The 25,089-nt window shown below is 41.2% G+C and overlaps 1 protein-coding gene across 1 annotated transcript in view; it reads right to left on the reverse strand.

Annotated features, from left to right (window-relative positions):
- Window positions 1–522: 522 nt before the first annotated feature.
- LOC141944165 (tyrosine 3-monooxygenase-like) overlaps window positions 523–25,089 on the reverse strand; it is a 33,071-nt gene continuing 8,504 nt past the window's right edge. Inside the window, exons 5-12 of the mRNA XM_074870270.1 lie at window positions 24,270–24,320; window positions 20,420–20,565; window positions 13,524–13,659; window positions 12,803–12,872; window positions 11,056–11,112; window positions 7,943–8,038; window positions 2,283–2,416; window positions 523–682 (exon numbers count right to left, since the gene is read on the reverse strand). Coding sequence (XP_074726371.1) covers window positions 523–682; window positions 2,283–2,416; window positions 7,943–8,038; window positions 11,056–11,112; window positions 12,803–12,872; window positions 13,524–13,659; window positions 20,420–20,565; window positions 24,270–24,320 — 850 coding nt within the window. The remainder of the gene's footprint in view (window positions 683–2,282; window positions 2,417–7,942; window positions 8,039–11,055; window positions 11,113–12,802; window positions 12,873–13,523; window positions 13,660–20,419; window positions 20,566–24,269; window positions 24,321–25,089) is intronic.

Consider the following 25,089-nt stretch of genomic DNA (forward strand, 5'->3'; position numbering starts at 1 on the left):
TTATGAACTCTTGCATTTGCACATTGTGAGGGAACCATTCATAGTTTGTGAGCACAATAGCTAATAGTAATTGCTAGCAGAAATGAGCTGGCTGCAAGGACTTCTAACTGTAGGCATGTAGCCAACCTAAAAGATTGTGATCATGTCATTTAAGCAGCAAGTAAAAGACTGTGTGGCTGAAGAGTTACTGTGCTGTTTTGTGACAGATAACTTGAAAAGGTAGCAGGTGAATAAAAAAAGCCTGTAAGAGTCCAATAATAACAGATAAATACACTCCAAACAGCTGTAGCTCATATCACCTACCAAAAATTGGAGTAATTTGGTCTTGTTTGTCATTGAAACATACTCAATAGGAAGTCATTAATGTGGCTAAGTCATCAGCCTAAATTACAGTGATTAGCTTGACGGAGCTGTTTTGTGGGTTAAAGATTTTTGCATGCAACTACAAGTTCATCACTAAATCTTTAAGTGCTGGAACCGTCTACAAGAATCTCAGTGCCAGGTAAGATGTACACTGTAGTTTTAAGAGAGGTTTTCAAGGGCCAAGCAGAGGTTTTTCAGTTCTTCTTTCATTTGACAGAGTGTCCTCTTGACTCTCTGAGGTGTGTTCATAACCTCTATGCTGCTGGTGAATGGGTCATAGTGCAGAGAAAAAGGCTTCTTGATCTTCATCGCATAATTTCTGTGGGGGAAGAAGACAGAGCTGCTAGTTCAGAAGCCTTTTCCTGAAGTGTAAAACCTCCAGGATCTGATTTTTCAGTATGTAGGCATGGACTTATTGAAGAGCAGAGGCTGCTGTGACACCTCCTCGCTGTTACTCCTTAACGTTGTCTGGTGCAGTACATCCTCCCCACGGCTGAACTACTTGTAGCCCAAAAGATCTGCAATGCCTCCTTTTCAGTGTGGTTGGCTCAGACCCGTCTGTGCTCTTACAGCTCTACATTAACACAATTCAGAGTTATTACAACCACAAGCTGAGGAATGCAGGAACACAGCATGTCTGCCGCCTTCACTTCCAAGAAATAACCTGGAGTAGCTCTTTCTGCGTAAAATTCTAAAACCCTGTTGATACTAGGCATCGTGGGCTATTTTGCTGTCTCTATTAAAAGAAAAAACATGATTGCTTGCCATTTTGACAATGTTTCCATTAAGTACATGCTGGTAGGAACCCCCTGTACTGATGTTGCCTTAAGTTTTCCATTCTGACAGATTCTTCTGCCTTCAGTTATTTTGAGCAGCTTGGCTGCACAACTATCCTGAAAAAATGTATGAAAAACTTCAAGTCTGAGAATGGTGTATTCCTTGTCCTTCTAAATTCTTTTCAGGTTTGCCTGAGTCAAATGCTCTTGAAAGTCCTCTCTCTTCTGCCAGTGAGTTCTCAGCCACGTTTTTACACACATTAATAATTTAATGTGAACCTTCAGATTTAAGATGAGGGGCCTAATTTGCCATTGATATAAGCCCAGCAGACAGTGCTTCTGGGGAAGAGGTGAGGGGAGTAGGGAAGAAGTCTGGCCCAGGTTCTCTGTCTTTAACAAATTCCTCATTTCAGCTCCTACATGCTCCCCAGTAGCTCTACAACCAGCCTCCTGCCTCCAGCCAGAATTGGTCATGTTGTTCTAACTGTTAGAGATGAAGGTCAGAATTTAAAGCCTGCTAACTTTAAAAAAAATATATATATATAAATCCTTACTGTATAACATACACAGTCAAAGAAATGCATTCAGAAACATCTCAGGCTAATTTGGAATAACGTTATTTAGGTTGCAGTCAGCTACTTTGTAGAAATTAGATTGCCTGTGACTGCTGATTCTGCATTCTTGTGCAGATATAATCAGAGGAGAAAGGCAATCTTGTTTTTAAGCCCCCTGCTGATCCATGTTAATTCCTGAGTCTGCTATAAAATTTCCATGTGACCTTGGGTAAATCAGTTCTTCACAACCTTCTGTTTGTATGGACTAGAACAGAGGCACCCCAACTGTGGGATTGCACTCTAATCTCACTATTCAGTTACAGAATTTACTTCAGAAGTTGCTAAAACGAGGCATTGCTAAAATGAAACATGGGACAGGGAATAACAATATACAGTTATGATTTTCTATTAAGTTTTTCTGAGATAAACAATCTCATGTTTACCTTTGTTGTAAAAAAAGCACTGTGCAGATGAAGCACATACTGAGATAGCCTGGCATGGTTATTGAACTAGTGGTAGATGTATCTGAGATTACTATTCAAGCTGGTGTGCCCCCCTCAATGAAAATACCCACAAACATTTTACTTACTGAAGTTTGGCCTTGGCATCTTCCAAATTTTCTGCTATGAAATAGACAGGCTGGAAGGCTTGATCCTGATAGGGGTGAACTGCAGTCACTTCTGGATCAAAAGGCTTGTACTCTGGCTTGTTTGATAAAGCGTACTTTGTAACAGGAACAACACAGGTTAGAGCAGGTGAATGAACATAGCAAGAATTAGTGCCTACTGGGCTGTGAAATGCTCTTTGTGGAATAGTTAAAGGTAATATCAAATCTTGTTCTTTCACAGGTTAAAGCTGCTTTTCATAATTAGCAGTTAATAAACCCACTAATAATTAATTTTTCAAAAGAAAAATGACCAAAAGAAAAAGAATTATATATTTCCTGTACTACAGTGATGTATGATTGGATGCCATGGCCACATTTGCAGACAGGGAGTGGAGAGTCTGTGCCACCCCCCAAAATCTGAATATCTAGAAGAAAAAATAATATCATGCTGCTTTTTTCAACTAACATCACAGAACATTCACAGTCCTGTGCAGCACTATTTCAAAGGCCCCAGCCTGTGTCACAAATCTCACATTTCCTGCTGCACTGAAGAAGAGACAGAATGCTCCTGGTGTTTTCTGCACAGCTCCCATGCCAGTTAAGCAGCCTAAAAGCTTCCCTGAAACCCAAGATACAAATATGCACTATACTCTGTGTATGCGTGTTTGTGTTTTGGGCCTGCAGAGGTTCTTCTGTATGTTCTTCTCAGGTTCTCCTACATTGTCCCCTAGGCAGACAGGAGGATTATGGAAGTCACTTCTGTCCACACTGCAGTCCATAAAGCATATTTATCATTTGTTTACACATACTGGAGATACCTTTAAACCATCCAGCAGCAGAGTTGGTGAGTGTGATTGCATACATACTGGTATTCGTTGTTTAGTACTTTCACAGGGTCCTGGGAAAGCAGCGCAGCTCAGGCTTAAAGTGAGTTCCAGTTTGTCTGCCCCTGAAACCCAGGTGAGATAGTTTATAGCTAGCTCAGCTCCAGCGACATTCGAACAGCACCGTAGATGTGCCTGAAAGCTGTTCTGGCCTCAAACTGGCCAGATTGGTGAGTGCCATGGCCAGTTTGGTGAAGTGTCCTGGGTACTAACAAAAAGGAAAAAGGCAACTCATCCCAGTCAATGTCAAGACCTTTCTTTCCACCTTCAGCCTGGATAGTGGGCCCCATCTACCTAGGGAAACTTTTTTAGTACCCACCCCTTCTTTGAGATCGGCCTTTCTTGCTTCTTCCCTGACCCTCAGAAGGCTCCCTTCATTATTTTATGATCCAAACACCAACTCCCATGGTACTTGTAAATAACTGGTAAGAGTGAGTGACACTGCACAAGACTTTCAGCTTAATCTGTTAACGGGAAAAATTCAGACAGTACCCTTAAGCACATTTTTAGATATTTCACTGAACTGAGCCTGAACTCTCCCTCACTAGAGGCCTGCCTTAACCAGTAGGCCAATTTGCTGCAGAACTGGTGCAGAAAGTAATACATGGGGTTTTTTTTAAAAAAAGAACAAGAATATAAAATGCTAAAAGATGGTGTTTTTCCTGTTCTTCATTTGCAGTGTGTAATTGAAGAATAAACCTTGGAGAGCACTCATACAATCTAAGATGGATGGTATACACAAACATGAGACTGCTCTTATAATCTTAGAAGCTCTGGGGACTAATGGGAAAAGATTTCAGAAACTCAAAACCTGACAGGGGTCCCGCTATGTTGTCAGTGTTGAAGCAGAACTGAAATCCCATTGATTTCAGTGGAAGTTCAGCTTGAAACCGGATGGCCTTAAAGGCCTCTACAAGTTAAGTACTTGTTGTGCTGCAAGAAAAGCATATGTAGCACTGAGTGCTGCCAGAAGTGTGGTATGAGCCATAAGATTTTACAGTATGTAGGACAGAGTCCAGCTGAGTGTTAACAGGAGAAGCATTTTGGATAATGTAGAACAGCTGACAGAACATAGTGAAATAAACAGTGCAATACTGAGAGCTGTTGGGGAGGAATTCTTACAGTTCAGAGGAGGCAAGGTTGGCCAGCAGTCAGACCCATTACAACTGTTCAGTTTAGATTTGGGTATGGTTATCCTGTCCCTTCTGATACCTGGCTGCTGTCACTAAATGATTTGTTAGATAACATGGAATCAAGTAGAAGTCTCATGCAGAGGGCGTCTAGCTCTACCTCTCATCCTCTGCCTTTCTCTCAAGTTATGCCCTGAGTTTGGGCAGGATCAGCTCATCCACAGAAAATAACTGCCTGAAGCTGAGTTTAAACTGGTCAGAGTGGGTGCTGTGGAGAAGAGGAAAACATTTTGAAGATTTCACGGTCAGGATGTGGTTCCCCAGGTTAGAGACACATCCACAGAGAGTCAGTCCAGGCTGCAGTTCAGGGATGTTCCCAGGCTCCTTGCTGATGCTAAGTTCTCACATAACATTAGCTGGACATACTGTTGCTCACCCTCTGCAGCTGGTTAGATGTTGTCTTCTTGTAGCTAACCACCTAGCCTTAGTAACTCATGCCTTTATTGCCTCCTCAGTGATGAAATCATCCTGCCATTCCTGGTTCAGAAGCCTTCAGTGATGAGGAAACCCCTCCTTTGCGCAGGTTGCGGTAGTGTGTCTCCTCCATCACATGAGCTGCAGTGAGTCCACCTGTGCTAAATATGTGAATCAGCTAAATGATACGGAATCGAGTTTGGGGCCTCCATGCAAAAGCCCACGTCTGGGCCCATACTGAGAAGACTGTCAAATAATTATCAGGATGGACAATGGCTTTCTCCAATCAGCAGCAAAACTTATCTAGAGATTTCTCAAGAGCCAGTCTAAGACTGCAAAATGAGCTTTGCAAGAAACTGAAGGCTATCTTCCTTACTATCTTCCAGTCTTCATCTTCTCTAACAAAGCTACCTAGCCACTGCTGTATTTCTAAACAAAATCTACAAAATAGACACGGCATTACACATATTTCCTCTCTTCAGTTGTAAAAGAAACAGTATACATTTTCAAGTTGCTAGCAGGTGCTTAGGCATAGGACCTCAGCACTTTACTCACACTGCCACTGTCTATACTGAAGTTAAAATCAGATGCTTATGCAGACTGGAATGATTAAATGGAAATATTTTTGTATTTCAGTTTTGTTCCAAATAAAAATCTGTGAAATGAATCAGTCAGCAGTAAAAGGAAACTTCAGCACTTAAAGCCATGGATATAATTAATTTGTGTACAGGAAGTTTCAGATGCTGAAGGTGAAGTCCACACAACCCATTAAGCTGCTGTCCCAAAAATTACACAGTGATGAGCTTGCAGAGCTCATATAGGGATTGCACAGGGCACATAGCAGCATTGCTGGTGAACTACTTGTCCATCTTCAGACTGTCTTAGGTATTACATGCAAGATGGACACACTCTTGGAAGCATGGTAATCCTTCTTCATTAACTGTTGAATATAAATGCTATCACATCTGTATGTAGCATTTCAGTAATATAATGGATGAAGACCTAGGTGGATCCAGCTGTATCAAAATTTTATCCAGCAGCGTTACCCTACAAGCACTGATGATAATAGCATTGACAAGAATCTGCCATTTATCCGCTCAAGGACAGTTACTACTTCCATTGTCAACCTCAGAGGTAGGGAATTTGAGATGCAGTTATACGCACAGTTTTGTGAACGAGCAATTCTTGTCTACTACTTTGATCAGAAGCAGAAGAGTTTGTTGGTGTCTGGTGAAGAAAAGCATAGAAAGAGGAGAGAGAGCACAAGTCTGGTACATTCAAATCCAGCCACCAAAAGTGACCATTTCTGATGCGACCTTTACCTTCATCTGTGTCAAAATTAAACAGAAAAAGGAAGTAACATCATGCAGATAGATTCTGTGATGAATATTACTATGAAAGGTACATAAGTATTGGAGACATGATTACCTCTTCCCTTTAGCACCTTGTTTAACATGTAAATGCATCTGATTTAAAACTATAAAGCATTCAGGCAGTCACAGTAGAATAAATGTTGCCTTGAACTGTGCTTTGATATTAGACCTTTTTGAATTTACCAGGTGAATCAAAGCAAGCCTAGGTTTCCTGTTTGCTGGCTGTGAATAGAGCAAGTACTGAAGGATTCTCAGAAAAACAGTAACTTCAGCTACAGATAGACATGTAAACCAAATGCATTGTGCTGGAGACTAATTTGTAAGGGAGCTCATTGATCTGTTGTTTCGAAACAATATGTTTCACTGTTCTACAGATGAGCACTAACACACTTCTCCTCACGTTCATGAGCACAAGATCAGGTTGCTATGTAGAAAGAAAGGCACGTTTCTTTCTCTAGAAGGCTAATGAGCATGCAGATCTCTCAGCTTATCAAAGAGACAAAGCTCTACAAATCATATATGACAGAGTTTGCTCAAAAAAGTCTCCAAATCACAAGTGTTGGGAGAAAACCAATGCTAAACGCGGCAGGTGGTAAAATGAAGGCTGATGTCTGGGAGGGCTCCCCTTTCTATGTTAACTTTCGACTGCCCCTTTGTTGGGATTCCTATTATAAATGTCTTGAGATACATTAACATGTTGTTTCTTCCTTCTGTCAATTGACTGGGAATCAGGTTGACCTGTATACCATTATGAGAGTTTTGTAATATGTTTATTGTCATAACAATCCAACTACCTCCAGTTACAGGAGTCCAAGCAGTGTTTCTCCAGCTATGGTTCCACGAGAATGCATTATGTAGCTGGCTGTTAGGCTGTTGTGTCTACGTGTTAAGCTTAAAATATATCTCCCATGAAAAAAACTGATTTCTGGTTTATAAAAATGCTTGAGAAGTGTGCTTTTTATTTTCCTTTGGCTCTTACTAATTCCAAAAAATCATTTAGTATCTGTACAACATGAAGCAATTGAGACCTACTGACACTAGTTTACAGCTTTTGCACTCAGAAACCGATCATCTGCTTCAGTGCTCTGCGAAACTGAGAAGAAACTAATATCTCCCCTATTAGCTCTTTGTCTAAAGGAGGGGAAGCCCATAAGCTTTCTGCAACAGTGTACAGTCATCCCTCTTTCCATAGTTAATCTGTCCAGGCAGGGCAGTATCAAACCCGTGTACGCAAATTTTCCCCTACATAAAACTCCAGCTGGGATTAGTTTTGAAATGTATTTAGGAGCGTAAAATGCTAAAGCATTTTCTTTTTGTCAGTGTCCATGCTATTTACAGTTGCTTCACATTTTATATGGTCCAGTCAGTCAATGCCTTTATGATTCATATGCACATGACTGTCAATGGTATGGACAAAGTAGCAGAGTTCATAATAGGCATAATATTGCCCTCTAGCGAGTAATTCAGAAAGGTACATGAGTTTTATGTTAAAAGTCAACTGTATTACTACTGGCTAGGAGCAGTAAGAAGCAAATCTAATATTTTATAGGATGGTTGCTTTCGTTGCATTTCATCTCTGTAGGTGGAAGACAGGTACAATCCTATAGTAGTTTTTCCCTTACTCAGTAACTTCTGGGAAGGGAGAATTAATTTCTTTGCAAAACAAAACCCAGTATTTTAAATCATATTGTTTTATGTGAAGAAACAATGATTTGCTTTTACCAGAGAGTTCAGAAAACTGAATTATAGAAATCTTACAATACCATATGTCTGACACATACCATAAGCTCCCCATAAGATGAAAGCAGTCCTGCCCCGTAAGCTTTGATTGATCCATTTTGCTTGCAGAGACCAAACTCCACAGTGAACCAATAAAGCTGGTAATAAGAACAACTTGTGAAGAACAGTATCAACAGGCAATTCATTTTTAAGCTTCTCATTTTTCCTTTAATTTTCTTTTATCCTCATTCCTTAATGTCTTTATCTCTTCAAATTTTATAGTTGTATATTTTAAGAAAATTATTTTTTCTCTCAACATATATATCACACACAAATTATAACACATATTTTTTCAAAACTTGCCATCCTTCCCAACCTCACTCCCAAAAAAAAAGGAAAAAAAATTACTAATGATAATTACATGGGTAAATAAATTCATGAGTTCCTATCCCCTTCTTTCTTTGGAATATGTTACAAATTAACCTGCAGCCTCTTAGCCCTGAGCTTCATTATAGTCAGTGGAAGCTGACAGATTTCAACCCATATTCCCCAGAAGGACAGGTAGACACCCACAGAGGGTTCAAGACCCTGGGAAAGGTACTTGAAAGAACAGTTTCCCTCCTCCTTTGTCTGTGTAACAGAATTCAGAAGAATTGAAGAATGGCATATCCCTTAGCAGCAATGTATCCCTTAAGATTACACCAATTACAACTTTATCATGCTCCAGTAGAAAACAAAGATACATCTCTCCGGGTTTTTCTTTCCATAAAATGTGCTGAGGACTATACTTTACCTGCTGGACAGTAGTGGGATAAAAGCAACTCTTGGCTCTGCCAACCTGTTAGCCCTTCCTTTATCATAGCATCTAAGGAAATGGACAGTGGAGGACCAGTTCTGGACACAGCCTGGCCCCTGAGCAGCCAGATAGGTGTTGTGTAAAAGAAAAACATGGAAAACATGAGGCATTTCAAGAATATGGCTTTGTGTCACAACTCTACCAGGTGCCTTTAGGGACATGTATCTCTCTGCTGCCTTATACACAGGACTGGACCTTGGCTTCAGTTTAGCCCTAAGTATTGCATTCTCAGCACCCTTCCCAAAGAACTGCAGGCAGTATGTAAAATAATGTGAATCTCTATGTTATTCTGTCTACTTTGCCTCTTTCTTTCTTTTTTTCTTTCTTTCTCCCACCTTCTTTCACATGTCTTACAATTTAGATGACTTGGTTTTAGCCTGCAAATTTACCACTAAAGAAACAGCATGCCAGGATCTTTCTTTCTTCAGAATCCTAAACTGCTTTCTCTTACAGTTCAGCTAATAATTCTGCATTCTTATTGTGTTAATAATCTTGATTCTTATTATTTCACAGTGAAAAGTCTTTCGAGTATCTCCTCATTTTGCAGAAGGTCTGTTTGATGAGAATGAGACATGGGAGGAGGAGGAATTCTTTTTAGTGTTTCCTTAGATATCCTGTATTTGGCTTTTGTTAGTGAAGTTCTTTTGGCTCTCACTTTTAACAGGGTACAAGACATGGCACTAGTGGCACTCTGTGGATGACATGAACACTGACAATTTGCCATCTCTTGTGCATGGATCCACCTGCTTAGAGAAGTCCAGGACCTGAATGAAATAATGGCATTTCAAAGTTTGTCTTACAAATGTAAGCCATAGTAACAAGCAAAGTTGAGGTTCTGTAAATAAACTTCTAGTTAGCTTAAATGTTGTCATATCATCTAAACTAGTTACCTACATTCTCTTTATAATTAACAGAGAATGACAGGGACTTCCAGAGAGAAAAAAGTGTTTATGTTAGACATCTGTGTCAGGGGAGCTAATATGTTACAGGTTCTTCTCTGTCTTCACTTTCTAGTGAAGGAACTTAAACAATAAGCCTAGATTAGAAGTCTCTACTTTTAATCAGTTGAAGATTGAGGTGTTAATCCAGAATGTTTACTGTTCAGAATACTTGGATGGTGCTTACAAAATTGTATTTTCACAGATCCTGAACTGCAGGTAGCCCTTTCAAAAAGGTGCCCTTATTCTACCTGTCCAAACCCTAGCTGATACTGTGACAATTTCAAATATGGGACCTATCATTCTTCTAACCTTAACCCTATCTCTAATCTAGTTCTAGACAGTCCAAGGACAGGGAGGGGTGCTTTCAGAGGAAGCCACTGGCCACTGGCCTTCACCCAATCTTACCAAGACCTAGGTAACGATGCAAAATGGCTCTCTGGGACTCATAGTTCTTTTAACCCTAGCAAAGACATGGATCTTAATCTTACTCTAGTCTCTCTAGACCCTGAGAAGGGAAACTGTAGAGGAAATGTGGACATGTCACTGCCTCTTCCCACATTGTCTCCCCATATCACCAGCCCAGGACCTGGATGATGCTACAAAAAATTCAACACTTGTACCTGTTGCTCTCCAGACTCTAAAAATACTGCTAGTTTTACCTAGTCCTGACACAAGGATGGATACGCACAGATAGATTTTAGCTGAGCCATAATCTCCTTCACATAGTGCCTCATTCTACTTCACCATGAGTAGGGCTGTGGGCTGGGTGAGGAATTTTAGGAGTGACAATTTCCTCCCTTTCCTGAATGAACTCCTCTCTTCCCCAGAAAAAATCATCAGGACTGGGAAACGGCTGCCATTCAGAACAAGTTAAGATGGAAGCAAGGGGCTGCATGAGTTGTTTTGTCAAATGTATACAGCCTAGTGACTCAGAATGAAATGATAGTACCTACTCTCAAATTGCTTTTAAGTGCTCACCTATTTTGTGAGATTAATGAATACAGGGTGAATCAAATTCTGATGGCTCCCTGCACCTCACATTGCATATCCAGACTATTAAGCAAATCTGTAAAGCGAACTGGGACCCCCCTGTGGCTGAAATTGTAGAAACTCAGCTTCATCAATACATTCTTATAGAAGCAAAAAATATAAGCATTTCCTCAGGTGGAATCACATGCTTCTGGACTCCCCCAGAGGGACCCCAGCCCCTGCTCCAGCACCTGCCTAACCTGCGGATGAGGAGAAGAGACAATCCTGTTGATGCTCCCATATTTGTAGCTAATCGTAGCACTGGTGAGGAGCCTTCCCTGCACAGTAAGGGATATGCAGTGAATCACTTGGGTTTTGCCTCTGATATTAAACTGCCATCTGTACTTACTGTGGCCAGTTTCTCAATCTCCGCTTCAGATGATCCAAGAGAAGCCAGTCCAATATCCTAAAGCAAGTAAGCAAGCAGGCAGTGTTACACTAGTGTGATTATTCAGCCCAAGGGAGAGAAAGAGGGGAAGGGGGAGGACCACATCATTTCTAGCATGAATAGCATGAACTATTCATTGTTTTTGTCACCCAAAATGACCTTCCATGGCTTCCAGGATGCCTACCTCTCCCTGGCCCCCAGCTACATACCACTGGGAGCCACATTAGATAAGTGTTTAATCCTCAGCATTCTCTGTGTAAAGTTAACCATCTCTTGACTTAATGCTGCACTATCCCTGGCAAAGATTTATAGGGAGGCATGAGAAGGAAGGACAGCAAGGTGGGTTTTATCTTTGTTGTTACCTTTCTGTCTTTCTTTCTGACAGCCCTTATGAGTGGGTCAGATCCTTGCAGGGAGGATTCTGTTTACTCTCATTTGCACTCCCTGTTAAGTATTATTCTCACAACAGGAGGAATCTGTAGATGTCTCTTCTCAGCTATCCCAGGAGCCATATCATGCAACAAACAAACAAAATTAGGGCATTTTCACCATTCATCTCATGATGAATGGAACAAAAAAGAATTTTCACAGGGTGAATTTTAACTGTGAAAATACTTTGTGAAAAAAAAAAAAAAGTAAATGTGAAAATTCGTTTAATGTGATCCCATGTTGTATAGACTATGTTATAGATGGGAAAAGAGGAAATATGAAACTTTTGAAATTGCTATAATCTCTTATTTTTATTGTGTCTTCAATTCTGGTATTGAACTGAACTGAAGAGATTTCTTCCAGAATAAATTATAGACCACTATGATATTTTAAGTACTGCTCATCTGAATCTGATAATAACCAATATTTATGACCAAAATAGAAACTGACATGCATCCAAGTCGATACAACTAGAAACCACATTAAATGAGGTGAACTGGCTTTCTCTTCAAGATATTCTGACAGGGACCTACATCATGTAACCCCTCTGCTCTCATTGCCAGGTTCCACACTGGCCACTGGTTGATAATACTAGAATATGAGTTATCTTCTTCCCTCTGCTATGGTTTTGAGGCACATTCACAGTTCTGAAGTCTTTAATTATATGAGGTCATTGAGTTCACTTGGGTCTGACACTGACTGCTCATACTAAATAGCCCCTTATTCTACAAAGAAGCCCTGTTTTCTTCTTGGAGCCTCCTCACTACTGTGAGCAATGCTGTGAGAATCTGGTGAGTTGTAAAAGGAAAAACAACTCTAATGAATGACATGGTGATGGACACAATTAAAGTATCATGTGAGATAAAAATGTACATCCAGAGACAGAACCAGCCTGGGGGCTCAATGGCTGTTGCTGGTTAGGTTCATGTGGTGTAGGACAGGGAGCCAGGGGAACAGCATAGTCAGTACAACTCAAACACACAGCACCGCAGAGGCTCCACTGGCATCCTTCTGCAGACTGACACGGCCCTCCCACAGAGAAGTCCCACAAACACTGCCTGCCCTTCCTTTTACACGATGTCCACAGGGAGCAGTGCTACCACTCCCTTGGAGTAAATGTCTCCCTGGGCATTGCTAGCCCACCACCCATGGAGGTTGTGACTTGGGCACAATCGTCTTAAAATAGCATTTCAAGCACCATGAGCTGCATGCCTTTGAGGCATGTCTGGCCTGCTATCCAGAGCAGTTGGTTTAACAACCAGCAGAACAAGCTTCTTACCTGTGAGAACTGGGCGAACTCCTTGTCAGCTAACATGGGAACATGACCCAACAACTCATGGCAGCAGTCTCTGGAAAACAAGTGACCTTCATGTTTAATAAAGTTTTCTTTTCCTGCCCTACATGAACTTCCCATGAAGGACTTTAGCCAATAGACTCCCAAAGGGAGCTAGTGTGAGGGCTGCTCTGCAGCAGCTGCCTCCATACCTGGCCTGGCTCTGCAGGGAGTGTGACAGAGCATTCCTATCTGCCATGGGGAGCCAGCTGCCCCCCACTACCTTGGCTATTGTCTCACTTGGCATGGCATGGGCACTAGTCTCCTATGTCACAATATCTTTGAAAGGTCCCTGTTTTGTCCCAGCATACAACAAAAGCGTCTGTGCAAACTTGTCATTTCTCATGAAATGTAATTGCTGTTGTCTGGCCAGCACTTACTGGGAGAGTTTCACAGCAGGGAATCAAACCCCAGCAGATGGTAACTGAAAGCAGGATGAAAAGATTAAACCAGATATTCTCCAGTCTTTTTCTTCCCCAGACAACTTTGCAAGAGAGACAGAGACCCACACCCTCTCATGCATGACTTCCTCTTCTAACTCTCCCGCTACCAGTTTCTCAAATTGTTTCATTCTGTGGACTACTGGATAGAGCTCCAGAGCTGTTCCCAAGAGAATCATCCCCAACACATTCAGAAGGATGGGATTGTGCCAGAGCATCAAACTTACGGTTCCGGGGAATGCATAGGAGAAGAAAAATGCCTTATATACTGTGTGCTCTGGAAGACACGAAATGCCAGGCTGGCAAGGAAGTCACGAGCAGACAGCAGTCCTGCAGCTGGTCTCAGCTGGAAACCTGTTCTCTCTGCAAAGGGAAGTGAGACCGAATTTAGGTGCTTCTAGGGTTAACTACATGGCACACTTACTTCAGGTAAGCAGTTTCAGCGGACCTTTGTGCTCTGTTGCAGTAGCTCCCTCTACCTAATCATAGTAGGAACATCCTGACTTATCATTATCAACATGCCCCTGTACTGCTATGGGTACAATTACTGCAACATCAAGCCACCTAGCCATCCATCCTACACGTATTCACACAGCAATGATAGGAGGTATGGGAGTACTGCCTACCCCAGATTACATTTTCAGCACATTTGCACACCTTTATCTACTATGTCCCACATGTCAGTGATGTGTCTGAGGTCACATATGATCATTATGATCAAGCAGGGGACAGAAGTTGCATTTTCAGTCCTGGCTAGTCTATTAATTCTTGGATTATCTCTCTTGCTTCCTGTATAGCATATGTAAAAGAAAAACGGGAGTTAGATAAAGGACACACCCCACCCTTACCCTTGTCTGAGAGCACCTGGGTCTTCCCTGATGCTGGGTTACTGTTCAGCCCCCTCCTGCAGACTCTCTTATTCCCTGTACTGAAGCCTCTGGTACCTTGCACTGTTGAAAACAGAAGTACATGGACCATGGGTCTGCTCCAGTCTGGGCAATTCTTCTGTTCCACATTGGGCCTAGCTCAACATACCCCAGAGGTAGAATTGGAGCATGACAGTCAACTTAATTTCACTTTGTCAGTGCATGCTCCACATGTATAAACTAGCCCAGGACTGGCAAAACTTGTTATCAATTTTATCTTTCTGTCTGGACTTTGTTAGAATGGGAACACACAGGAGAAAGAGCAAAAGGTCCTCGTCAGAGATAAGGGTGCTGGAATTTGGCCCTTAACCATTCAACATCAGTTTCCATCAGTGCTCTCACCTATCTTTTCCCTCTGTTTTTTTTCACAATTATGTTTGTCTAGAACGGACTACACAGCTTCCTAGTGATATGAACATATGTGTTTTGCTTTGCATGTGTCCATAGAACAAAACAGAAGAATGCAATACTTTTGCACTGTGATTTCAGCTTGTGCTATCAGTGTTACCCCAGGACACCCTCCATTACTACAAAAGGTCTGTGAGAGACGACTAACAAAATAATCAGTCCTATAATCAGCAGAATACAAAATCTACATTTCCATGGGAAACATGTTGGTGGTCTGCAAAGTTAAGAAAATTGAAAATCATTGCTTTAAAAGAGAGCCAATGCTAATCTTTTTGAAATCCTATATTCAAAATCTGTGTTGTATTCTCAGCTCCCATAAATGACATTTCATATTCTTTAAAGCATAAAAGTACATTTTAAAAAAAAATCAGAAATGGCTTTATTCTCCGTTCTCTATCCATATTCTATTGTGTCATGAAGCCTGGAACCTAATTTATTTTATGTAAACAAACAAAAAAATCCCACCCAGAAACCAAGCCATTTACAAGATTTGGTTTGGTTTGGTTTTTAATGTTTCTTCCAGCATTTCTTGTCTTGCTCTGTCTGGCTATTAGCACTTCTCTCATTTAAAAAAAAAAAAACAAAATAGAGAGAGAAGAAAAGGAAAAAAAAAAGCTTCACTGAAAGAATTAGAAGTGACAAAACATCTGAAGCTATACAGGACAAAAGAAAGAGTGAACTGCAAGGAATGCTTCTAGCTGACAATGTGAGGGACTAGATGATTAGCATTTGCCATGGTTATCTTCTATTGCTCCACTGAATTCAAAGGTAATGGGTACAGAACTGCCTCAAAACTGAACAACAGCGAAAAACATCTATGGAGATTATGTCTTTGTCTATATGCTGAGTAAAGGCATCAGAGTTAACTAGGGAATCAGAAGTGGTTGTAAAATTACTTACTATTCTCCCCCCTCCCCAGTTAAGAAAGCAGGGTGTTTGGGGGAATAGAGAGACCATCAGTTATGCCTCCTTAGGCACTGGAAAGGAGCTGCTGATGCCATACTAAGCCAATCCAGAGCAGTGTGAAAATCTCAGCATCAAGTCATCTTTGGGCTAAATTCTGAGTCTGAGTGAAGTGAAAACTGCACCAGCTGAAAAATGTATCAGATGAGAACCAAGCCTTAAGTAACTGAGTTTTGGAAGGGCTATGAAAGAGTCTAGGGAAATTTATATTGCTTTAGCATCCATGTTGGAGGAGCAGGAGGGAAAATGAAAATTGCAGCTTATGTTCCCTGAGATGCCCTTTTAAATATAGGCCAGTGAATCAGACAGTCTGCTGATGGAACAGACTTGGCCAGTTGCCTTGAAAAGCCAGAGGAAAAAGTTATCTGCTGAAGGTAATAGCTGCAAAATCTGAACTTCTATTTCATTACTGCACAATAAAACCAGCAATCAGTAGAGAATTGGGGGTGTGGCTGATTGGATCTGCTGCCAAGAGATCTCTGAAATCAAAATGAGTTGAAGAGAAGGTCCTGAGCAGTTCACCTAAAGTGATCTGTAAGGCTTAATTCTTGGATGAAAAACTTATGTATACAGGCCCCTGCATTGAAGTGTGAGCTTGCTTGAGTTCACTGGCTGTAATTTCTTCCAGCTGTGGAGGACAATGAATGCCTAAATCCAAACATCTTTCCTAGAAAGAAAGATGTGCCTAGGTTCATCTAGTTAACCCTTTAGAAAAACACTTGCCATGTTAAACAGTCACAAGGTTAATTATTTAAATTCCCTTTAAGTAATTATGAAATACTTACAATGTAAAGTTCATTTTTGTTCAAACCAGCCTCACTAGCAGGCCAGGTAACATTAGACAGATCTTGTAGTTCAGCTTGTATTGAAGCCAAAAGAAATTGCTTGCTTGAGTTTACAGATACTGCTGAGTAAAAGGGAAGGTGAAAGTTTATCTCGCTGTGTGGGCTGGTTATAACATGATCACTTTCTCCCCAGGATATCCCTCTCTCTTTCTCTGCATCCCTATAGTTTATTATATTCAAAGCTGTGCCAGGACAGTTTTTTCAAAGCTGCACCAGAGGAGGTTTATACTCAACGTTAGGAAGCATTTCTTTATGGAGAGGATGGTCAAACACTGGAACAGGCTTCCTAGAGAGGTGGTCAATGCCCCAAGCCTGTCAGTGTTTAAGAGGCATTTGGACAATGACCTTAACAAGAAGCTTTAACTTTTGGTTAGCCCTGAATTGATCAGGCAGTTGGACTAGTTTGGGGCCACTCCTCTTTAATATCTTTATTGATGATCTAGATGAGGGGATCGAATGCACCATCAGTAAGTTTGCAGATGACACCAAGTTGGGTGGGAGTGTTGATCTGCTCGAGGGTAGGGAGGTTCTGCAGAGAGATCTGGACAGGCTGGAGCGATGGGCTGAGGCCAACTGTAGGAGTTTCAATAAGGCCAAATGCCGGGTGCTGCACTTCAGCCACAACAACCCCCAGCAGCGCTACAGGCTTGGGGAGGAGTGGCTGGAGAGCTGCCAGTCAGAGAGGGACCTGGGGGTGTTGATTGACAGCCGGCTGAACAGGAGCCAGCAGTGTGCCCAGGTGGCCAAGAAGGCCAATGGCATCCTGGCTTGTATCAGCAATAGCATGGCCAGCAGGGACAGGGAAGTGATCTTACCCCTGTACTCGGCACTGGTGAGGCTGCACCTCGATTACCGGGTTCAGTTTTGGGCCCCTCACTACAAAAAGGACATTGAATTACTCGAGCGTGTCCAGAGAAGGGCAACGAAGCTGGTGCAGGGTCTGGAGCACATGTCGTAGGAGGAGCGGCTGAGGGAACTGGGGTTGTTTAGTCTGGAGAAGAGGAGGCTGAGGGGAGACCTCATCACCCTCTACAACTACCTGAAAGGAGGTTGCAGAGAGCTGGGGATGAGTCTCTTTAACCAAGTAACAAGTGACAGGACAAGAGGGAATGGTCTCAAATTGTGCCAGGGAAGGTTTAGACTGGATATTAGGAAGCATTTCTTTACAGAACGGGTAGTTAGGCGTTGGAATGGGCTGCCCAGGGAGGTGGTGGAGTCCCCATCCCTGGAGGTGTTTAAGAGTAAAGTTGACTTAGCGCTTAGAGATATGCTGTAGTTGGGAACTGTAAGTGTTAGGTCAATGGTTGGACTGGATGATCTTCTGGGTCTTTTCCAACCTAGACAATTCTGTGATTCTGTGATTCTGTGATAGTTGTAGGTTCCTCCCAACGAAAATATTCTATTCTATTCTATTCTATTCTATTCTATTCTATTCTATTCTATTCTATTCTATTCTATTCTATTCTATTCTATTCTATTCTATTCTATTCTATTCTATTCATCATACATGCTAAAGAATGGTCCAGTGTTTAGAGGCAGTATTTAGCAAAGATACATGCTGGCATTTACATCCTAAATGGGCAAGTGGGACAGTCTGGGGCTCACCCAGAGCTAACCAGTGACAGGAGGAACTGCACTATTCATCTCCACATAGGCTGTAGTTGAAATACATCCACTGTATGCCAAGGAACTTGGGGAGATACTTTACAGCCTATAGTTTTATTTAAGTTTGGTTGGTTGAGCACTGCACACCTACGACACAGGAAAGAGACCAAGCACACAGTTGATTAATGAGTTGTAAAGAGCAAAAATTCTGGCCTTGCTGACACGGGTGGTAAAAGCCACCCAAATAAGTAATAAATTAGAAGAACTCCTTATAAATCATACCCCTCACCCAGTGGCTGCTTGGCATGAGGCTGTTTTTTACACAGATTTTTACAGACCTTGCTGATGCTTCTGCCTCAGACTGAGTTGGTTGCAAAAGGACCTTGCAATAATGTCAATCTTCATGCTATTCTAGAAAGTATTCTGCATAGTGAAATGACCTTATTAGAGGGAATCACTGAAGATAAGTAAGATATCTGTTCAAAGCCCCATATAATGGGACTAAAATAGCTTACTCTTAATGGTGTCTAGCTGTAAACACAGTTCTTTGGAATAAACTTTGTTCCATCTATGCATAATCTTTTACAAAGCCTGTAGGCTATATTAATCCAGGTTTTACCTACAGTTTAAGGAGGGTAGGACCAATGCTCCTGAGAGCCATTCTTTCCATTTTCCTTAGACAACCATTCCAGGATGGAATAAAATGCCTCTGAAGTGCCTGGTTCTCATTCCCAGTCAGAATAGTTTGGATAATTAGATTACACTAGACACCCTATGTTTATAGTAAATAAGTTGAAACTTACCGTGAACATTTTCCTAACCGTTATTAGCAGAATTTTCAGAATTACTGTTTTTACTGAATTTTTTTTTGCTTAGGACAATTTTTATGGCATAGAGAAAATTCAGAACCAGAGCCTACAAAAGCAGTGAGCAGGCCTAGACTCCAGGCAACCAAATCCTGTCAACCAACATAAGAAATACAAATAATATTATGACAGGATATTCTTACATTTTCCTAAATTCTCCCACTTTGAAATCACCTGATTCACTTAAAGAATATGAATATCTGTAGTAGTGAAATCAGCATCACATGATTTCTGGACCTCCCTGCTGTCAGCTACTGTGTAAATGAAATAAGATGAGATCATGAGAAAAATATTTATCAGCCTAGTTACTATAGGAGGGAAGTAAGATGGATAGCTGAATAGAAGGGAAAATACATGAGAAAGTACATAATGCATACACAGAAAAATTCCTGCAGCTGGATGTGATGGTGCTCATGAGAGATATTTTTCGTATGTCAACCCTCCATTCCCTTATACTGAAGGTGCAATAAAAACTTTGTCATCAAACAGCTTAATCTTCCCAAAAAATGGCAATATCTTAGAAAACTCTGCAACAAGAAAAAGCTTATTCAAGCTTACTAGTATGTTACATGGAGCTTACTGTTACATGGAGCAGGTTACTGGATTTCCCAAAATTTTGAATTTAAATTTAATTTCTTTAAAGCTAATCCATACTTTCTATGTCCTTCTCTCTGGCACATCTCCTTGTGAATTAGAAGGAACAAGGAGGCTTTAAAGACTGTCTTTATTCATTCTTGAAAATGGTAGGAAAACAGCTGGTTGACACAAAGCACCTGGCCTTGTGAATCCAAGCAGCCTCATAAAAATAATGCAGGCTCCCTTCCTTTACTGCCCCTCGCTAGTCAGCCTCCATCTAACAGCAGGTAGGTTAGCCTAGCAATCTTATGCATCCTTTCAAGGCCACATATTCATGTATTAACAGACTAGCACCACAACCTTTCTGCTCTCATCTGCCACACAGTAGGTACCAAAGAGTTTAGTGTGGCAGCTGGGTCCACAGAGACAGAATGAAGCAGTGTTGTTTCAAGGCAGCTGTTGACTGACTAGCAGGACCTCCTGGAAATCATTTCCTCTAGGGCATATTGACATCTTGTCTCATGCAACAGAAAAAATTATACTTGAGAGGTATGTACCTGTACTTGTGTTTGGGTCTTACTAGCAGCGTAGCTATAGCAGCAAAAAGTACAGCCAAACCCATAGAAAACCTGTGTGTGGAAGTCATGCTGAACAGTGTTCTGCTGTGGCTGTACTGCTGCTAATACTGGAATTAGCTGGTTAGTGCTACACCAGCTGCAGCTGCTCACAGAGCAAACACAAATTTACTGACAGCTTGATCCCTAGACATGCCTGGTATTAATGCCCTGTGCTACAGCTCATCTTGCACAAGGGAACTCTACAGCTAATCATCTCTGCTCACCAGCTTTGGTCCTAACACATGGTTTGTGTGTGTATGCAATGTACAAACATATCCAACAAACCCTAGAATAAACCATAGTTCATAATGACTGACCTTTTAAAAATCTGGAGACGTCCCGAAGTTGAGGTATGTTATCCTCTTGGTAGCCACAGTATTTCTCCAGCTGCTGGAAAGCATCCAGGTACTGCATACAGGCATGAGTAGGGTAAAGGCTGCTCAGCTTCCTGTAGACTTCTCTCCTGAAAAGCAAAGGCCATATAGTGTGATCCACCTCAACAAACCAGTACTTACATGACCTATCTACAGATCCACAGAGAGGCATAAAACCCCAGCATAGGCAACGGTCTAAAAATCTCAACTCAGGACAGCTGGTGCTTGAAAGCTGATGTTTGGGTGAATGTAGCAAAGCATAAGGGGTTTTTGTTTCACTTTTCCTTCAGAAGGTGGGTTCTGTTCAGCAAGTCTGTTTTATCCCTTCCTACACTCTCCTTTAATGTAACAGGACTATAATCCTGATTCAGAAGTGTTTCTTGATTAGGTATAAGGGTGTTGGAAGTACCAGGGAAATCCCAGGGAGAAAGCTGAGGCTGTGGCCCTCTTTATATTTTGCGGTTTAGGGGTGGAATAAGTCAGGTATTCCCTCCCTCCCTACACTGGGGTGCAACTTGAAACGTCAGTCCCTCCATCTCCATGCTAAAGCCTAGCCTATATTTGAGTCTTATAAACCTCCCCTTAAAAAAGCACATTTTCTGATACTGAAGAGTAACATCTGGACAGCCAAAGAGGTTCACATTTTTGCAGTTCAAAATGCCTGGCATGGGCTATGTATTTGAAAGACATGCCAACTTCTTGAAGCATTTAGCCCATTATACAAAAAGAGACCAGCTGAAGAAAAATATATATAACCAGGTTTGGACACAGGCTTCAAGCTTCTCCCAAAGTTGATGGTGCTCAGATTTAGAGCTGTGGTTTGGAATATATTTAGCTGTTGCAAAATAAAACAGGAGTAATAAGATGGCAAAGAACCTTATAGAAATGGTTATTTTTGTTCAGACATGGCCCTAGGGTGTTAACAATTTTATAAACATTGTTTTATGAAAATTGAGATCATTCTTGGAAATGCTGGCGACGGAAAATGACCTTTTGTTGTTTTTGTATTGTATTTTTTTTGTGATGCTATTGTTGCTATGGAGGTGATAGCCAGTCCCTGGTAATGGCTCTCTTCATTTGTACAAATGTCTTACACGATGTGGGAGTAATGAGCCAGAATGAGGGGGGGCGAGGAAAACCTTAGGAGGAAAAAAAAATAAAAGAACAGAGGGAAACAGTGGCTGCTGTCACTATTGCAAAAGCCACAGGAGACTGGGCCATTTCCATAGAAGAATTAGGAAAAAATGAGGAGGATTAGAGTTCCAGTGTTGCCCCGACTTATTTCCCCATAGAATACTACTGACTTCAGTGGGATTGCATAGGATCTGAACCAGTACACAGTTCATCCCCAGACTGGAGACTAGAGAGATCAGGCTTGTTCACACTTCTGCACATATGGTCTTTTTCATAAATGTATCATTCTACTGCGTGTCCAAACATTGACTTCCACAGAAATGTAGGCAGTCTCAGAGAATAGTGATGAATTATCCAAAGCTGTGTCCCTCCTCTCTAAGTACCTCTAAGGAAATCATCTAAGTTCACTCCAGAGTTAATGGAGTAACAGATATTTTCAGACAGCAATCTAGCTTGCCCTAATGTACTGTCTCAGATAGGTGTAACGCCTCACCGTATGGAGGTGCTATCATGCAAAGCACCATTAAGCTGCTACTTGATGTTATTCCAGTCCAGAGATGGAAAGAGAAACTGCTGAAAGCAGAAGCTATGAAATACTCTAGAAAGGAGCCTCATAATGAAGGATGGAGCTAGCCACTTGAAAGACTTTAAAAGCAATGAGCATATTTTACATAAATTTCCTTATTCTTTTAGAAAAAAGTGGCACTCTTCACCTTTCTTATGAAGATGTGACAGGTGCATCCCCATAATTTTGTCCTAGATTCTCCTTTTTTCTTATATAGCTTTTACCCATAAGATGTCTTTTATGACTATTTGGTTTCAGGGTCTTCCAAGAAGCTTGTTTGAAAACAGAAACTCAGATCATCAGTACCCTCTGTTTTCTGAAAGTCAGATTTCTTCACTTGCTTAGTTTTCATTTTTATAACCATGTTGCTACAAACTGAAGGCATCCAAAAACTCTTCAGAGTGAATACCAAGGGAATTTAGTCTGTGCTACAAACTTCCCGTGCACAGTGCTCAATTAAGTTGTGCTGTAATGCAGCTGACCTCAGGGCACAGCCCCAGGGAGCTGTGACAACCATTGGGGGGTCTAATTTTGGAAACAGCTTTACATAACAAGACAACCTGGGTTGCTGGGCCTGGCTCTTTGGGGAAATGGGCAGATACTCCTTTAAAGGTCTATCCCGTTACCACAGTGGGACTAATTCTAGGTGGAGAAGGGCTAGAATGACGGAGGTTGGCAACAAGAGACGAAAACAGGAAAGAACACAAAATTAAATTTTCTTAAATATGACATTCCCACACACCACCCCATGCCAAGATTGTTGGCTGGTGGTAGAAATCATGAGCATGACACCGACCATCAATCTTTGACAATTGAAAGATGCTATAAAAACCTATTTGAGCTTAATAAAAATGTGACCGCCTGGATGAGTTGGATGCAAGATTTCTATGTGATTGTGGGCAACACCCTGCAAGCTTTCTATGGCACAGTAGATATTAGTCAAAATAAAATAATCACTGAAAAACATGAGATGGCCCTGTGGTTGAGGTTCTGGCATAAGACATCTAGTGTATGGATTTAATTCCTGGCATTGACATAAATTTTGTATATAACTTTGGGCAAATCATTTAAACTCTAGTTTTTTCAGTTCCACAGTTATAAAATGTGGGCATCATTCTTCCTTTTTCCCACCTTTAGGCTGTCTTTGCATTTAAATCATAAACTTTTCTGAACAAAGACTCTCATTACATGCACATGTGGCACCTTGCACAATCTTGGAACTCTGCTTTTAGTTAGGACATTTGGACATATTTATGTTTGTATTATCATACAAATGTGTAATTATTGCTGCTTACTGAGGTTTGCTAAAGTTAGTGGGAGAAAGTGGAAACAGAGATATATGAAATAAGAACTCTGCTTTCTTTCAAATCTGCCACATACTTCACATAAAGTCTGCAAATATACTTTGAATTGAATTAATTTTGTTTATTTGTTTGGGGTTTGGGTTTCTCTGAGTGGCAAATTTTCAGGAGAAACAAAGCCCCAGTGAAAAAATCCTGCACCCATGTAAAAGTAGCTTGCTATCATTTCATATGACATCAAAGGCCTTTTTACAGTGTAAATAATGTATTCTGGAAGCACACTCCAAAATTTCCTTTACCTTCCTTTTGAGAGAATGTTACCTATTCATGTTAACAGCAATGAATACTTGCAGGAGAACAAGCAAGGCTGGTCTTTCCTATGAACATTGGATTAGCCACATCTTGTGAGTGAACTTCCATCCTGTGAGTGGGCATTTTCTCCTGGTAACAGTTTTAGAAAGTTGATATTTCTGTCACCACCATAGTTATGGTTAATTAGAGGTCAATTAGAAGAAGTTATACTATAGGCTACAGGTGTTTTCTGGCTTCTGATATCTTGATGGGATTGGCAGACAGGGAGATGGTCAGGAAAATGTATTTTGCTCTAGAAAGCGAATAGTTAAGACCAGTCCTGAGAATGGCTTTCTGCAAAACAAATGACCAAAAGGTAATACTTAACCAAGGAGTAAAATCTGAGATGAATAAATGTGGTTTTAAATGTTATAACACTGCCAATCTTCCCCGGTACTGCTGTGGAATGGCCCAGACGTTGAAGTATAAGTAACAAACTCACCAAGTTGCAGTCTCCTGTGCTGTGTACTCGATGTGAGGCAAAGGGTCTCCTCTGTAATGGAGAGAGGAAATAATGCATGTGTCTAAAGCAGGTTTCAAGTTCAGTTTCCAAGCATTATTTTTGCCTGCACCATGAATATTTGCTGTAATGAAGCTCAAAACTGCAAAATAGTACATAATTAACAATTTATTTGTCCTGGTGGACTCTAATGTGTGCATTTTCTCCTCTGTTCCAATGTGGGGAGGAAACAGAGGAATATGGTAAAAAAGCGAGCTATGTTCTGCTTTACAGAAGAAAAAAGAGGCCTTCAGGCTTACCCTTACCTCTGCTGAAGGTCATCTAGCAACCAAAATGCAGTGTGTGCCTGGAGGATGTGATCAGCACAGTATCGTTGCAGAGAAGCATTCACAAACTCATCAGCAGAGAGCTGCCCAGGCATACACTGTGGCGATCACTAACTTCTCTGACGGGCGGTTTTCTCTCCTCTTCCTCACTGTTGCTTCTTCAGTAGCTCTGAGTCAGTTCAGTGTGTGCCATTGTGCTGGTTTTTACTGCGCTAGCTCTGATATATGGTGGCATTGAGAGAACTGCACTCAAATAGAAGTCTCTCAAGACTTGGGAGTTTTCACCAGTTCTTGGACACCATGAGGCTGATAATCCTCAACATCTCATCAACTCTGTTAGACAGCAGTGTGATTCTGGTGAAGTTTTACACATAAAGACAGAAATATTTTCAATCACCCATACAAGACTTGAGAGGTTTGTAGGTAATTAATGTACATGGCTAGAGCCATTTTGTCATACAAATAACAAAAATAGT

The sequence above is a fragment of the Strix uralensis genome, chromosome 5 (genome assembly GCF_047716275.1).
Source record: "Strix uralensis isolate ZFMK-TIS-50842 chromosome 5, bStrUra1, whole genome shotgun sequence".
NCBI lineage: Eukaryota > Metazoa > Chordata > Aves > Strigiformes > Strigidae > Strix > Strix uralensis.